Source organism: Mustela lutreola, chromosome 18 (assembly GCF_030435805.1).
Source record: "Mustela lutreola isolate mMusLut2 chromosome 18, mMusLut2.pri, whole genome shotgun sequence".
NCBI classification, from domain to species: Eukaryota; Metazoa; Chordata; class Mammalia; order Carnivora; family Mustelidae; genus Mustela; species Mustela lutreola.
The window spans coordinates 16791383-16809395 of record NC_081307.1 but is presented as its reverse complement, the minus strand read 5'-3'; the positions used below and the strand labels follow the sequence as shown (position 1 = coordinate 16809395).

General features: G+C 42.0%; 1 protein-coding gene across 2 annotated transcripts; it reads right to left on the bottom strand.

Moving 5' to 3' along the window:
* Positions 1-9181: 9181 nt before the first annotated feature.
* On the bottom strand, positions 9182-16689 carry TRIML1 (tripartite motif family like 1). 2 transcript variants are annotated; one of them, XM_059156195.1, is made up of 6 exons: positions 16626-16689; positions 15128-15223; positions 14012-14242; positions 12746-12768; positions 12457-12554; positions 9182-10460 (listed from the first exon to the last, which is right to left on the bottom strand). In XM_059156195.1, exons 3-6 carry the CDS (start codon positions 14192-14194, stop codon positions 9910-9912), a joined length of 855 nt encoding a protein of 284 aa, XP_059012178.1. In that variant the 5' UTR covers positions 14195-14242; positions 15128-15223; positions 16626-16689; the 3' UTR covers positions 9182-9909. The 2 variants fall into 2 exon arrangements, with proteins under 2 accessions (XP_059012178.1, XP_059012177.1); XM_059156194.1 differs by lacking the exon at positions 16626-16689 and adding an exon at positions 15466-16021.
* Positions 16690-18013: the final 1324 nt, after the last annotated feature.

The window sequence follows — 18013 nt, the reverse complement described above, 5'->3', positions numbered from 1 at the left end:
TGTTTGTATATTACTTGTTGTAATTACTCCCACTGTAGCCTATTTCAGGCTATCAACATGGTGTCCCTGAGCCCCAAGTTAAGAAGAGATACACACAATCCTCTTGAGCTGGTCCCAGCCCAGTGGAATCCAGTATACCCTTTTATAAGTGAAACAGGTGCTAAGGCTGCACCCCAAAGTGAAGGAGAGAGGGAAAAAATGTTAAATGGGAATTTGGATGACTGCTTAGGCCAGCCAAAGTTTGGCCATCAGAGCAAATTCTATCTGTCCCAGGAATGAGTCTGTGTTAGTATCCCTTCTGCTCTGGGTCAAGAGAAGCCTGCAGGAAGCAAAGTTCATGCTCAGATGCTCTGATGGATTTCAAAACTCAGAAGCTGGGCCCTTTGTCAATGATACTCCGGTAATTAGAGGTCTTCCACATGCATTCTCACGGCCGCCATAGCTTTCAGACTTCTTTCTCCCACTGAAATGTGTTTCCTATTTGAATGCTCTTACCTCATAAAGTTTAACCAAGGGAGCAATGAATTTGATAAAAGTTGACTAAAAGCATGTAAGGAAGAGCAAGTCAGTTCCATCAATTTAAAAATAAACAGACTGATGTCCAAAATAAGATGAAAATTCATGAATGGAAGTCAATCAAAGTAAAAAGTAGTAAGTAAGGCAAATGCTGAATAAAATAAGACAAATATAACTTCCAGGGCAAGAGTACTTTGTGAAAGACTCTTGAACCAAAGCAATACACACATGGGCACTTACATTTCAATTTAGAATAACAAGCTCTCATTTAAATTTCTAAATTAAATTAGTTGCAGAATCATGTGGTAGATATGATTTTAAAGTAATGATTCTGCTGTGTGGACATGTCAAATATTACTTTGATTTAGTTAAAGGAAGGCACCCACACTTTTTTTTGTTGTTTTGTTTTGGTTTTTTTAGATAATAGAAAGCTTTAAAGTACAGTCCAACAGAACCCTGTTCCTCCCCTCTCCTATTCAAGTCCTGGTCTCTGGCGTTGTTGTGATGGACATTTTGATGTGTCTCCCAGATCCTCCAGCAAAGAAGGCCTTGCTGTCCTTGTTGCTGAAAGGACCACGGGCAGAGAGAGTGCCGCTGTGAGCCCCATGAAGAAATGTCTCCATGGCAGAGAGCCACCTCACTCAAGGGCACCTCACATCGATGGCACATCAATACAGCCTGGGCCAACCCGATCGGGTTTTAGATGACTCTAGTCTAAAAGGCATTTGAGCTCCAGAGCTCCTCCTGTGCTCAGCCAAGGCAGTCTGTCGCTGGGCTTCTATCTCAGCTGGACTTCTCCCTCTCCATAGTCCTGCTTCCTTCCCCTCCCCTGAGAAGTCCTTGGTCAAACTCAGAGAAGCAGAGAGGAAGATGCCGGTTGCACCAGCTTGGAGAAAGACAAATGGGGAGTTGCTAATCAGCAAGTATAAATCTTCAGTTATACAAGATGGTTAAATTCTAGAGGTCTGCTATCCAACATCATGCCTATGTTTAACAACCCTATGTCGCACACTTAAAAGTCTATAAGGCATAGATCTCGTGTTGTGTTCTTACCATAGTAAAAATAAAAGGAAAAGAGAAAAGAAAGGGAAGAACAGGGAAATAGGGCTATTTCACAGGATACTCTCTGAAAACCTACAGTTTAACCACTTGGAAAATATAAATCAGGTTTCAAGGAAGGAATGAAGAAAGGAAGGAGTGAGGGAAGGAAGAAGGAAGATTCTTGAACTCCAGAGCATTCCCTAAGCAAATGAAGAATGTGCATGCTAAACTCCTAGTCGACACCTACTCCTGCGGATGGGGACCTGACCTGCGATAAGAAGCAGCCACTTTTTTTTTTTTAATATTTTATTTATTTATTTGACAGAGATCACAAGTAGGCAGAGAGGCAGGCAGAGAGCGAGAGAGAGGATGAAGCAGGCTCCCCGAGGAGCAGAGAGCCCGATGCCAGGACCCTGAGATCATGACCTGAGCCAAAGGTAGAGGCTCAACCCACTGAGCCACCCAGGTCCCCAAGAAGCAGCCACTTTTTTAAAGTTTTTACCAAAATACAATTTACATACAAAAATTAGACTTATAAATTTCCAGCTCAATATATTTTCACAAACTGAACACAAGATGTAATCAGATAGGCAGAGACCATTTCCAGCACCTCAAAAGAGACAACACATTTCACGGTAACGCTTTAAAATGTCTAATAAAATTTTAACTGAGTGTAACAGTTTTTAGATGGAAGCAAAGAGAAGACAAAAAGGGGCAATCTTACATTATTTCCTAAGATAGTGCCCAGAGCTCAAACAAGGGAAAAAGAGATTTAGACTTTAAATGCAAAGCTTAGAGTATTGTATGTAGTATAATATTGTCCTCAATATTTATATGGCTTAAAACTGAGCTGTGAGTGATGCTCATTAATACAAAAGGGTTAGTTATAAAATAAATAGGATGTATGTAAAAGCAGCATGAGTCCCTCCTGGTGAGCCTCGGGAGGGTCTCTGACTTCTGCAGGGAAGCAGGTATGCGTTGGGGCAATGTCACCAGCGGCCATCTGGCCCCACTCTGTGCCTTCTGCAGCAATTCTTGCTCACCTTCTACCACCCCAACTGCAGAAAGAGAGTCCAAGAACCCCCTGAGGAGATTCTCTTCTCAAAGCAGATTTACAGAGTCCGTTCTTTGTTTGCCAGAAACTGGAGAATTGGAAGACGAGAATCGAGGGAAGGGAGAGCAGCAACATGGCAGGGAGGGTACGGTTTGAAATGGAGCAGAGGAGACACTCTGAAGAGAAGCGAAGCTCCCGCCAGGACTCTCTCTTTACCACACCCCCCTCACCACACAGCACACACACATAGTACACACACTACATTCCATACACACCACAGACACGCACATGGCACACTACACACACACCGCACACACACACCATACCACATGCCACGGACACATATCACACAGCACATATACCACAGAACACATATAACACATATCCCACACCATATTCACCACATTCCACATACCACACACACCCCCACACCACCTAACATGCCACATACAACATAACACACACACACACACACACACACAGACACACACCCTGCACATAACACGCCCTGTTCACATTCCTCAACCAGGGAGCAATCTGCCTCTCCTGAGCACCCTGAACATTTGTTTCCTGTTCGGATGGTGAGCAGGCAACTCCAACATTTTGTGAAGAGAGGCTCTCCCTCACCAAAATGAAATCAGACTGGTGGAGGAAGAATTTCCCTTTGAACCAAGAACTTGTAGATCCATCATCAGTGTTAAAAACACAACCCAGGGGGCGCCTGGGTGGCTCAGTGGGTGAAAGCCTCTGCCTTCCGCTTGGTCATGATCCCAGGACCCTGGGATCAAGCCTGACACAGGGCTCTCTGCTCAGTGGGGAGTCTGCTTCCCTTCCTCTGTCTCTGCCTGCTTCTCTGCCTACTTATGATCTCTAGTTCTCAAATAAATAAAATCTTTTTAAAAATACAAAATAAAAAAATAAAAATAAAAACACAACCCAGAAAGAAAATGCTAGCTCTGAATATTGTGATTTACAATTCAGAAGAGTATACTATTTGAATCATGAACTAGAACAGTCATGTAAAATAAAAGGCAATATTTGAAATGCTCAGGAATTTTTAGGAAAACTTCCTAAGGGATAAGGAGGGAGAACTAAAATTAGGAATGCAAAAGGACCAGCAATATGCTTTGAGCTTCCATCAAGAGTAGAAACCAGGACTACAAGGGCAGGATTGTACGTAGGAGAAGAGGCACTATTCTGAACTTCGATATAGGAAATTCAAGGTCAGAATGGTAGGAAATAGAGCCACAGAAGGCAGTATCCAAAAATGCAAACAGATCTCAGATAGTATTGATGCCAAAGCTCAGAAAGGACCTATGACCAATTAACATCTATTTCATAGTTCTACTTTAAATTAGGCAGTGTTCTAAATGCAAGTGTTAAGGCATTTGCTGCAACAGGACTGTGAAGCAGGTAGGCCGTGGACCCCTTGTCGATGGCGAAGGCACTCCCCTCGCCCCAGGCTATACAGTTAGGGCGTGGGTGAACCGAGGAGGTCTGGCTTTCCTGCCTTTGCCCTTTGGCTTCTCATCCAGTCAACCCAGAGGCAGATACACCATGAAAATAGGTAAACTGTAGCTTCAGGCCCCTTGTGGTCTGACATCCTTTAAGACCCTAGGCCTAATATTAGATTTTGTAACTTTATATCACTTTACCTTAAAAATGACTCCCCTCATTTGTATGAGCTTCAGGCCTCACACAAGTTGGTTCCTTCCTGCCAGCTATCAGTAAGAAAGCTGTTAACAGGCCATCCCAGGTCAATGAGTCATAAATCATATTCCTGTTATTTATAGGGTCCTACTGTGGGGGAGGGACAATACTTTCCAAACCTCTCCATGCTGTGGCACATATCTAACATGTTTTTATAAAGCTTTGTATGTTCTTAACATGTTTTTATGATTTTTTTAAAACACATCTAACGTGTTTTACAAGAAGGAAGATATTCGCAGCTGGTGGTGGCCATTCCAAGTCCCACCCGCAGGCTGGCGGGCTCAGTGTCTCAGGACACCTCTAATCTCCTGGAGCGCCATTGAGCGAGGTGAAGCAAGTGAGGAAGGCTGCATCCCGCTTCCCCAGGGAAGTGCTTTAAGGGCTGGCAGAGCTCTTGATTAGCAAAGTTCTTACCAGGTCTACAGAGACCAAAGAAAAGGGTGTGAGACTGCCAAGGAATGAAAATGAGATTATGACCATAAAGTAGTTTTTATTTTTACTTATTTCCTGGTTATTATATTAATTGACTTTTAAGTCCACGGCTAGTTAACATGTAGTGTGATCTTCGTTTCGGGTGTACAACATAGGGATGCGACACTTCCGTACAACACTCAGTGCTCATCATCACAAGTGCCCTCCTGAATCCCCATCACATATTTAACCCATCCCCACACCCACCTCCCCTCTGGGGACCATCAGTCTATTGTTTCTTGATTTGTCTCTCTCTTGTTTCCTCTTTGCTCCTTTGTTTCTTGAATTCCACAAATGAGTTTTCAAAGTCATATAGTGTTTGTCTTCCTCTGACTCACTTTGCTTAGCATTATATTGCCTAGCTCCATTCATGTCCTTGCAAATGGCAAGTTTTCACTTTTTTTTTATGGGTGAACAATATTCCATTATATATAGAGACCACTTCTTCTTTATCCACTCATTAACTCGTGGGCATTTGGGCTGCTTCCATAATTTGGCTGTTACAGATAATACTGCTATAAACATAGGGGCACATGTATCCCTTTGAATTAGTGTTCTTACATCCCTAGCAGTTTGATTGCTGGATCATAAGCAGTTCTATTTTCATAATTTTAATATTAATTTACTTTAAAATTAGGTAATATATGCTCACAAGTGTGAAGGTCAAAAGGACATCCATAAAAGATAAGAAAACAATGCATAGAGGTTTTCTTTTCCTTCAATTGAATTTTCCGTTAAAACTTTTCCCCCTAAAATAGGACACCTATTTGGAAACATTTCAACAATCTTTGTGCCGATGTTTTCTATATTCCACACAAGGTTTCTGTGGCTCTTCTGGACCCTTCTTTCTAATAAATTGCAAAATGGAGTCTCTAAGGGAAAAGGGAAGGCAGGGAAAGGGGACTAAAAAAATTCATCAGGCACCATGGATTAATTGCTTTTCTGTGTTTTCCCATAATCATCACAACACATACCTATTTTCCACATTTTTGAGAAGAGAAAATGAAGGCTCAGAGAGTTAAAAGAATTTGTCAAAGTGGAAACAGTTACCTTTCAATGAAGTTTAGTGTTCCAGCTAAGGGCTATTTATTTCAAAGCCCTGGCACTACTGCCCAATTCCTCCCAGGATGGTTTTTTTTTTTTTTAAATAAATGCAATGCTTCTGGCAAGACCATAGGGCAAGGGGAAACACGTTCTCTCACTTGTCTCAAAACTGTGTGTCTGCATCTTCAGTGTGGAAGTGCCAGTGAGTCAAAGCTTTCAGACTACCTGCAGTGCACATAAAACTTTTGTAGAGGAATGTATAAGCTGGAAACATGCCCCCAAGATCCACAGGCAGCTTTCCTGCCTGCAGGAGACATATTGGTGAATAATTAGAGATACACGCAGAGGTTTATGTACGTGTGCATTCATCACAGTGTCATTTATAACAGCTACCAATGGAGAACAATCTAAATGTCCCACAGTAGGGGAATGATTCAATAAATTAGGGACACTCATATAATGAAATATTACTGACATTAAAAATCATATTTTCTGAGACCATTACATTTAATGCACAATCCTATATTATTCCCCGATACTGGAAGACTTAAAAAAAAAAACAAAAGAAAGAAAACCACCCAGCTACAAAGAACATTAAAGGGCTAATTGGGAAATATTTAATATGGATAATTTACCAAGTAAATATCATTTGTTGAATGTTGAATGTAAAAATAAATGTAAATTAACAAAATGGGTTAATTCTTAGAAAATACATGCTTATATATTTGGGACAAAAAGTCATATTTTTGAAGAGATACAAGAAGCTCAAAATATAAAATTAAGATAATTTTCATGTTGCTTAAAATACATATGCATAGAAAAAAATAGACACTCATTGTAAGCATTCGTAATCTCTGTGTCGTGAGGCCATTTCCAAGTTTTAAAATTTTATCCTTTGTGCATCTTATTATTCTTGAATTTTCCTACTGGTGCCTACTATTAATCTGTTCCCACACCCTTAGGGTATATGCACAGGGAGAAATTCGAGAGTAGAGAAAGGTTGATTGGGCACACTGCTGACTTCTATCACTAAGAGGGCCTTGTAAAGTAATCCAAAGTAAGATGAGGTGTCAAACTAAGTACTGGAAGCATAATAGGTCTAAGTTACATTGTTGGGGCAAGGGGTAATTAGGGGAGGAGTGTAGATAAAGACCTAATTTGAAGAGTTAATAGAGTTTTATTAGTTAATTAGATTTTGGGGCAAAAGAGGTATATTTTATATTTACTGTTATTTTTTAACTAGGCTCCATACCCAGTGTGGCATTCAATGTGGGGATTCAACTCATGACCCTGAGATCAAGACCTGAGCTGAGATCAAGAGTCAGTCCCTCGACTGACTGAGCCACGTGGGTACCCCAAAATATTTTATTTTTAAGGTACTCTAGGATAAGCAAAGACTTTTTTTTTTAATGAAAAAACCAAATTGCAGTCCTGTGTGGGGGACAACTCATGATGTCCTCTCCCCTCAGGAGTTGACATACCCCATTTCCTCGAGTCAATAGGTAAAGAGGGAAATGGCCCGGATTCTGGATTCCATTTTGTAATGGGCACTACAAGAGGCTACTTGTGACTTGCTATCTCCTGGGAAAATCTTTGGGAGGCAGAGAAGGCGTTAATAGGAGGGAAAGGGGATAGTTTAAGTAATGGTGGCAGGTCCCATGTGGGACACTATTCGTATTTGAGAAAATGTCTTTGTCAAATGCTCAAAGACAGGGGCAGAAAGAGGCGGCCCTGGAAAAATGCAAGGGGGTGAGTTTGCCCTCAAGGGGGTGCAACTCTCAGTTGTTCATTCCAGCTGCTCTTCCTCCCAACCCCACCACCACATCTGCTTGGCTTAGACTTTATGTTGCAAAGCCTTGGGTGAAAATTTTCTTGCCACTTTTTCATGGTGGCTTATGAAAACTCAGCAGGGTAAAAATAGTATAGATTCAGGGGCACCTGGGTGGCTCAGTGGGTTAAAGCCTCTGCCTTCAGCTCAGGTCATGATCCCAGGATCCTGGGATCAAGCCCCACATCGGGCTCTCTGCTCAGCAGGGAGCCTGCTTCCTCCTCTGTCTTGCTTGCGTCTCTGCCTACTTGTGATCTCTATCTGTCAAATAAATAAAATCTTAAAAAGAAAAATAGTATAGATTCAGTGGCAGGCCCATACAGACAATGCTCTCCATGGGATGACTTTGCCAGAGGAAAAAAAAATAGGCTGGTTTCCTTGATAACATCAACCCCTTTAGGACAAAGGGGGAAAAAAAAAAAGAGCTATCACCTCAGTTACACCACACAATTCAATATATGTATGTTTAATTTAATTATAATGCACACTAAGTTACAATGTCTGAACTTTCTATTCATTTATTAAAATTTTTAAAAATCAATGTTTTGAGGCTTTTTTGTAATTGAGAAAGATGCAGTCCAAATATATTTGGTGTTTGCTGTTCATGATTTGTTTCTTAGCTTTTTGAGGTGATAAATCAAGAGTAAAACTTAATAAAATAAGATTTAAAAAATAGGGGAACAGCTACAAGTTGTTCAAGGAAAGTGTGATTGGCTCCCCTCTACAGTTCTCCGATTCTAAATATATGTGATGTCAGCGGGCGGGGGAAATGCAAACAGTGAATAGAGAGAACCAAAGAGGGCATGATTTGGGACCGGACGTCTAGTTCAGGTCTGCTCCCCTGCCTGTGAGGGCACAAGATGAACATGCATAAGTTTGAGAGAGAAAGCAGATCTAGATTAATGAGAAGAGTGAATACCAATACTAAAATAAAGCCGGTTAGCCAGCCTCCCCCACTTACTTACCTCCCTCCCTGCTATTTTCTATGCTCATTAACAGATTCAATTATCAATCTTCCCCAGCTTAGTCTCTCATCTAAAGAACAAAATCTGTAATAAACATTTTTCTTAATAATCTTGCAGTTGTGTGTGGGTTAAATCCCATCAGTTTTCTGGTCTGAGACTGAAACCATGAACAGTGAGTTCTATGAGTTGGAAGAGGCAGTAAGGGCTACCCTCTGTGATGGGTGCCATTCTGCAAGGGAAGCATGAAGAAAAAGTTAAAACAAAAACAATCTAACAATCCTACAGAGAAAAAAACAAACAACAAAAATATCTCTACAGGGACAGAGCCTTAAGAATGGGGCACATAAGGGCAGACCTCCAGCAAAAGGTTATCTGAGAGCAGCCAAAAGAAGATCTGCTCACAAAACTTCTTCACAAACCCTAGCATGTTGGAATGGAGAGTAGACTTGATTTCCCCTTCCAGTGATTAAAAGCCTTCTGCTCCTAGCAAGTAGCAAAAGCACAGAAAATAACCTTATAAAAAATTCAGTGAAGTCATTTGGCACCCACCGCCTTGATACATTTATTGAAAAGAGACTTTGCTCAGTGATCTTTGAACATATTCACAGAAGGTTCCAGCCTCTTGTGGGTATGGAGACATGAATAATATGATATCCACGCCTATATTTGCCGCATTCCAAAGACATAAGCCTTCCTGAGGGCGGATATTCCAGGCCTCATGGGATGGGAAGAAAGGCAACTTTTTAGTGGAGGCTGGGTCATGAGTCCCTCTCATCAACCCTGAAGAGAAGACCCTTGCTTCTGTCCGCCCCCCCGCATCCCAGCCCCAGAGGAGTTAGGATTGCCCCAGCACTCAGAGCTCTGCACATAGAACAAAGACACAGTCAAATAGCAGAGTTCTCCTTTAGAGTCAAATAAATAAATACACTCATAAACACGACATATATTTATAAAACTGGCCTATGACAGTGGGGTCGGGGATAATGAGGGCGAGTTCTATCTCTACAGTTTTAGTGACCAGCATATATGTGGGGCAGTCTAAATAATGAGTTTGGTTAAAGACGGGATATGATCGGCCTTCTCTGGTGTTGAAAGTTGGCTGTCCAATTTGGCTGTTGATTGTGGCTCAAGTTAATGGAAACTCTTCGGTGGGGTGGGGGGGGTGGGGCTTTCCTTTCAGATCACCTGATGTTAATAGTGCCATTGCATTAATCATCTTAATTACTAATCATCTGTTGTTCTTAGACCTCATCCTTAGTGAAGGCTCCAGGGTATCTTCCTCAGACATAACTGTTCAGTGAGCAGATGGTAAGAGGACCTGTGTTCGTCCCCTCATTTGGGAGGCAAGGGGAGAAGATAGGCCTGAGCGCCTCCTGGAAAGAGGCCGAAGGAAAGCTGTAGATAAGGGACTCATCTGTCACATTGTAGAATGCTATATGTCCAGACTCATAGTCTAAGAAAACACCAACCTTATGCACAGGCTCTCTGACATGTTGACCTTTTAAAGGTGATGAGACCCAAAGACTATAATCATCTCCAATTTTTAAGCCTATAAGTGAGAAGAGGTCCCCCGGTGGCTTTGGGAGATTGCCCTTTCTGCTCACTGAGTCCTTGCAGATGCCCACTTCCCATTCAGTCTTGTTGCCCACTTCCACCTCCCAATAATGTCTCCCACAGGTGAAGATCTGAGCGCCCAGCACCGTTGCTGACTGGTCAAATCGTTCCGGATTGTCTGGTAAGTGCTGTCGGACTCCTCCGTGCCTCACACTCTTCAGATCCTCAGACAGGACCAGATAGGCATTGGCTGTGGCTGGATCCAGAGTTATATCTGCTGCAAGAGGAGAAGAGAGTGAAGGCTCCCTTCCATTCTGGAAAACCCTCCTATACATGTGGAATTTAAATTAAATTCTTAGTTTCCAATCCTACTTTTAAAATATGTAGGATTGAGGTGGGCGTGGTATAGAGTTTTGTTTTGCTCAGAGCAGAATCTCTGAAGCCTTCTCGCACGATTTCATGAACACCAACGGTAAATTCCTCAAAAGACACAGATGTGGGGCGCCAGGGTGGCTCAGTCGGTTAAGCCTCTGCCTTCGGCTCAGGTCATGATCTCAGGGTCCTGGGATCGAGCCCTGCACCTGGCTCTCAGCTCGGTGGGGAGCCTGCTTCCCCCTCTCTCTCTGCCTGCTTCTCTGCCTACTTGTGATCTCTCTCTCTCTTTCTCTCTCTCTCTCTCTGTGTCAAATAAATAAATAAATAAAATCGTTAAAAAAAAAAAAGACAGATGTAAGTCGTGGGGATGGTGACGTTTAGCATGTCTGAGAGGGAAGAGAGGGGTCTCTGATATAATGGAGTGGAAGTAGTTCTGTTCCGAGCACAGGTTTAAAACTCAGAGCTATTTATCCACACGGGGCACACTCTGTCATTTGTAGTCACTTGAGCCAAGGTTGGCTGTGGTTCTCCACCTGCGGGGGGGTGGGGAGACAGAGACAGGGACACTTCTCCTCTGAACATCTGCTTACCTGCCAAGCATTTTCTGTACCGTATCTCACTTAATCATGCCATTTCCTCCCACTCCCATCTTTATAAAAGTGGAAACTGAAGCTCACAGAGGTTAGGAAACTTGACCAAGATTACAAGATCACTGAGTGTTTGCACAGCAGGTTCCAGTCGGCAGGTTTCATTATGTCAGGCTTCAATGCAGGCTCTACCGAGTTAGTGAGACCCTCCCCCCGCCAAGACCAGTCGGTAAGTACATTGTGAACCAGTGAGAGACTCCCCTCTCCTATCTTCTGAGAGGAGGTCTCAGAAGAGGCCTCCAACCATCACTGACCCCAAGACAAGACTAAGTGCCCCTACCACACAATTTCATACTCTTACTTATAGATCAAATCCTACTCATCACTCATTATTTGGGATGAACATCTCTCTCCTGAGTTCCACTGGAAGTTCTATAAAAGCAAAGGCAAGCTTGTTACTCATCACTGTGAGAAAACTGAAGAGCATGGTGTGAGGCATATAGTACACACTTATCAAATTTCTACCAATTCCAAAGTCCATCAGACCTTCCCCTGAAGGCCAGATTGTCTTACCTCTGCAGGTAAAAGTTGAAAACTAAGGCTAACCTCTCTTGGTCTTAGCCAGTCTAAATATCTAGAGCATTCTAAAAGAATAGTTTGAGGGACACCTGGGTGGCATAGTCAGCTAAGCGTCTGACTCTTGTTTTAGGCTTGGGTCATGATCTCAAGGGTGTTGAGATCAAGCCCCGAGTCTGGCTCTGCACTGGGCCTAGAGGCAGCTTGAGACTCTCTCTCTCCCTCTGCCCCCTCCACCTCACTTCTGTCTCTGTGTCTCTCAAATAAATAAACCTTTAATTTTTTTTTTTTTTTTTTTGTTAAATAAAAGGATTGTTTGAATGTGGCCTCATGAGAACTTTCAAGTTTAAGTAGCTTTTATGCTGACAAGAACAGAGGTAGAAATGCAGAAACCCCTGAGGAGGTGTGTGTGTATAGGCAAGAGGAAGAAATGGACAAAACAGAACCATAAAAACAAACAAAGGAAGTGCCAGGACTTCTTAGACAGAAAACAAAGGCAGTTGAGACATCAATCGAGTGTGCTTCTGTCTGCTCCAGAACAGAGAGGGTCTATGGCCCCAGCCCTCCCTGATGATTCCTGCTGACTCAGGGTGCCTTTGTGAGAGAGCCTGGCACGCAGATGGTGAACAGTCTATGTCAGAGGAAACTGCCTTAAAGCTTGATTTTGCATTCCTTAGTACACCCTGAAGTTAACTCCACAAATCCCTGGAGGTTTGGCAAATCAGACAGACTTACTGCTGAATTTTTTTAGCATCTCCCTCATTCCAGTGATGCGGCAGAGAGTCAGTTCCGTGGTGGTGGCCTCTGGACACTGAAGCAAGAGTGGCTCAGTCCTGCAAGAGGGCAGAGACCGTCACTCTATGTCCCCTGCACGGACCGTGTGACCTGCTCCAACATGAGGGTCCCGCTCGTTTTGCCCCAACAGCTGGACACTCTCATCCCCACTCTCACAACCTGATCTCCACAGCAGTGCAGCCCTATCACTTATACCCACAGGTCCACTGGACATGGAATGCACACCTACCTTTCCAGGATGCCTTTCACATCCTAAGGGAATAAAAGAAAGAGGGTTAGTATCTGTGCACTTCAATCTCTAGCAAAGCCAGAATCCAGAGACAGAATCTAATCCTTGGTAATCTCACAGAAACCACTTTCCGTGGCTTTAGAACACCCTGAGTGGGCGAGCATGTGGTAGGAAAACATCCCCAGCTCCTTCCCGGGCTGGGGGGCAGGGGTCTCCTACGAACAGGGGATGGTTCTCACAATGACTAGACTACTTTGTCCTTTTTTTCCCTCATACCATCACTTTGTCAAGAGAACCTGATGCTGACATGCTGACGTAGGAGCCCGGGGGAGTCTCCGTTGCCTCAGGGAGTCAAAGATGGGCAAAAACAAGGGGCCCTCTGAGCGCTGAGGCTAAGCCTGTGTGCAGGTGGAGTGGGTTGCTGGAAAATCACCAGCGAGTCTAGGAAGGAGAACTACAGTTGCAGCTGCGTCCCACAGCTTGTGTTTACAGAGGCCCCGGAGAATAAAGCAGGAGCCCAGGAAGGCCGCCGAGCAAAGATGAAGAATCCAGGCTCCATACCGAATACCTCATTTCAATCACCGATTAGCTATCTGACGGGCAAATTTCCTAACTGCTGTGGGTCTGAATTAATGAAGGCATGCTGCTATAAACCCACATCATAGACAACAATCACCTGTAGTGCATATAACAATAATTAACTTCATCAGGTCTTTGTGACGATAGAATTTAATGGGCCAGCAGCACCTAGGAAATGTTCATTAAACTTAAAATAATGGATGAAGCTGAAGTTGCAGACAAGCAAGCAGAGCAGAAATTGGACTCTTGATCAGACTTGGTTTGGATAGGTATTCCACTGTCTTGTTTTTGTTTTTTTCTCTTTCTCTTCAAGACTTTATTTATACTATAGAATATTAATTCTTGGGGTGCCTGGCTGGCTAAGTCATTAAGTGACTGCCTTCAGTTCAGGTCATGATCCTGGGGTCTGGGGATCGAGCCCCACATCGGGCTCCCTGCTCAGCGGGAAGCCTGCTTCTCCCTCTCCCACTCCCCCAGCTTGTGTTCCCTCTCTCGCTGTCTGTCCCCTCTCTCTGTCAAATAAATACATAAATCTTAAAAAAAAAAAAAAATTAATTCTCAAGAAACACTGTTTGGGGGCCAGAACTTAGTTTCTCAGGTAAATAAAAACTTATTTTGCATGGCTTGAAAAATTATGGGTTACTTCAGTGTTGTTGTTATTCCATTGATTTTTCCCAACATTCTTACCTCAAAAGATTCTATAATGGAGTTCAGACACGTGGACTCTATCTGTTCAATCATTTTGCTCAGGCTTCTTGTTTGTTGGGTCAGCTTGATCTCGTTGTCCCTTAGTTTCTTCATGTTCTCTCTTTCCTCCTTTTCCAGTAACTGGAGCTGCAGCTGCTCCTCCTCCTTCAACAACTGGTGCATTTTTGCATATTCTGACACAACAACCTGTTTACAGGCCTTTGTCTCTTCCTGCCATCAACACACACACACAGGAATGATATAATAAAGTTAGCAGCAGAAATGCCTATGTAGATTTTCAATCCTTACAAAGTCCTAGAGTTCTGCTGTGACAAGTTTTGAAGCCCGACACACAACATATATTAAGTATTAAGTAATTAAGTAACACATAAGTATTAAGTAATGGGGTAGATAGCGTGATATTTTGGTACAAAATACACCGTAGTAAACAAAACCAAATCTTCTATTCCCAGAAGGCTGTCATTCTAGTGGATATTTACTAAATATCCAATGAAAGTAGACATTGGATCACATCCTAGAAATAGAGATGCACATCACAAACACTCCCATTTAAGAACTCAGTGATTGGGAGAATCAGATACACATATTTTTTAAGTATTTAACTAAACAGTTAAGTCTTTATTAAACACCTCAACTTCAAATCTGTGACAAAGTCAAGCATTTGTTCAGGTGTATTAATCCAAACTATTATTTGGCCTTTATTTCCCTTTGTCTTTATTATTTTTTTTTAATTTGCACTTTTGTTTTCCTAAAAGCATTTGAGATAACATGGATTTTCATCCTATGTTATCTATAACTTATAATTTTAAGTAATTATAATCAGAGCCATAATAGAGGTAGCCATCAAGTTGTATGGGTGGACCAAAAAGGAAAAAATAAATAAATAAGCAGGCCTGGGGATGGGGGAATTGCTTGAACTGAGTCTTGGGATTCCCAGGTGGACAAGCAGAAGCAGACTGCCCAAACTAAGGACACTGCATACTGTAGGACTGTGATTAGAAAATTGTGTCTTTTTCCCCTGGTATTTCACTAAGTACCCCTCCAGTCTCCCTCATAGAATCATCTGCAAGACCCAAAAGTAAGACAGATACTGACCTTGCACAGTATTACTCTCTCCTTCTCATGGGTTAATACAACCTGGGTTTCCTTTCTCTTCTTATGCAAAAGATTTAGGATTTCCTGGAGTTTCTCCTGCAATAGAAACAAATTCTCTGTGGCAAATGAGCAGAGCACCAGCTTGTGAAGAAACCTCAAGAACCAGGGAACACAAGATGAGCGGGATCTAGCACAAAGGGTGAGGCAGGATCCACACCAAGTTTGTGGTCTGGTGCCTGGAGACCAGCACCGTAATCATCACCAATAGAGAATATTATGGGAATAAATGATGGAACAGGATTTGTATTCTGAGATGTATACTGAGCAGCCAATCTTACTTTGTGACGCTCTTCAGCCTCACTCAAAGGATGTGATCTGTTTATTCCATGACACTGAGTTGAGAAAATGTTTACACACTGCCCATCCTCAGAGAACACCTTAGTGCCTGCCAGCATTCTCCCATTGATGTCTTGTTCACCCTCACTCTGCAGCACTTGGGATCGGAGCTGCTTGCCGATGCCAGCCAACCTCCCCAAACGCTCATTGGGCTGGAAGTGTGGGCTCTCCAAGGACCTCCAGCATTCAGGACAGGATAAAGGAGTGTTGTGTTCCTCCCAGCTCCTCAAGAGACACACTAGACAAAAACTGTGTCCACACTCAGTAGTCACGGGGCTGGTGAAATAGTCCAAGCAGATGAAACAGGTCAGTTCTTCCCTCAGATTCTCCATCAGATCTGCTGTAGACATTTTCTCCAATAAAGACATCAAGGCAAGGGCACGCCTCTATTCCAGCATTAGAAAAGTCCTCCCTGGCGTTCTACTGTTTTGAATAACAGGTGGATGATCAGTTGTTACGCTGTTGATACAAGAAACTCTTACTCTCCTCTGTGCCTGATTTCACCAGTTGGCACATACTGTCCCAACACAAAGCCAATTATGACTTAATGTGGAACCCTTGTACACTGGGTTCATAATCAACCCCAAATTTTCAAGGAATATTTCACTGTGCAAGCTTTATGCTGGATACTGAGGGTACTTGCTTTGAACAAAGTTCTGCTTTCAAGAGTGGGCTACAGCGTGTGTATGTGTGTGTATAAATATATAGCACCAGGAAAGCATCTAGGTACATTGATTTTAGGCTGGAAGGTTAGGTAATTTGGTGTAAGCCAGTACAGAGATTTAAGTTACGATGAACTCTAATAATATCTAAATTGGAAATATGATCCAAATCTTTTAGAAAACTCCACTAATAGAATCTAGTTGAGCAACTGAAGGCAGAAAATTGTAACATATATTCCTCCTCTCATTAGGCCCTTTTTATGTGCTTGACCAAAGCCTAAAATCTTTTTGCTCCTTAATCAGGTACTGTGTGCTTTTATTTAATTTTATTCAACCCAACAAAATGAGAATGAATCTATTGAAATATTCCCTAACTTTAAATGTACAAAGGATTACCAGAGTTATATTTATTGCTCTGTCCTACAGACCATGATACTCACCTCTCCACCACCATAAGCAGCATGTAAAACATCATTCTTGTTGGGAGTTACTTCAAGAGTCCACAACACTGTGGAGTTGATGGAAAAAAAAAAATTGTACTATAGTGTAAATATAATTTTGTTCACTTATTTTCACTCTTTGAAAATAGGCCTTCTTAAACGCCCTATCAATTCTTACTGAAAAGAAATCCAATGCTCAGATATTTTTAGACCTAGGGAAAAAAATGTATAGTATAGAGATTATTTACAATGACCACTGAGATTATTACTACACATTTCCATTGCCATATGGATCTGAGGCAGTACTTGTCATGGCCTACCACTGCTCACTCTCTGCCAGACAGTGCAAAACTCAAAAACTCTTCCTTGAAGTCTAGCCCATTTCACCCTCCCACTAAGTTCCTCATACTTTATTTCTGTTCTTAGCCTGTCACACTCCAGCACTGACAACCACCCATGGGTCTCCATCACTCATACTTTTTTGTTGATTTCTTTTTGACTTTCATGGGTCCCACTGATTCTTCTTTCCCTCTTATCTCCAACAGGATGTTGGGTGTTTTCATATCTTGAGCTTTTGTAAAAAGAAGTTTTCTGGACTGAAATGTTTTTTCTCCATGTTCCTTTCTCTTAGTCAAAACTCATCTTTCTGAAGTTATTAATCCCAGTGTTTTAATCATATGTCCTTTGTGTAGCATTTGTAAATTACTGAGATGAGAATTTACAAAAACCAACAACAGCAGCAAAATGCAACAAAGTTATACTAATTTAGATAGAAAGAGAGATAGCCCCAGTTTGAGGTCATTAAGCCTCTACTCCTTAGACTCCTTCTAGCCTAGTAACTGAGGTACAGCTTCACAATATTGTTTGGGAGTTAGTCTTAAGTAAGGGTCTAGCAACAAACAAACAAACAAAACCAAAAAACCTGTAACAATACTAACCACTTTCACTGAAAAAAAGGATTTATGAACTACCACCTACATTCAGTGTGTTATTCCCCTACAAACCTAGAAGGAGACTTTAACACTGGCCAGGATTAGAATACAATAGAAATATGGGGCATCACAGATCCTATATTCCAATTTGGAATGAGGAAACTGGGATGTTCTAAGTTCAAGTCACACTGATCTGTTCCACCCTATGTCCCTCTGTCAAGCAAACTTTTCATAAACTCCTTAACACAATGAACGTATCCTACTCATCAGTAACTAGAAGAATTCTTTGTATATAGCAAGGGCTCAAATTCTTTGTAAATAAGTTGTAAATGAAAAAAATATAGGAACATATTCTTATAGAATCACAGTCTTTTATCTAGCTGGAAACCAAGAATTATATAGTCCAACTACTTTCTATAGATAGAGAAGAAAACTGAGATAAATTTGAGTTGGTCC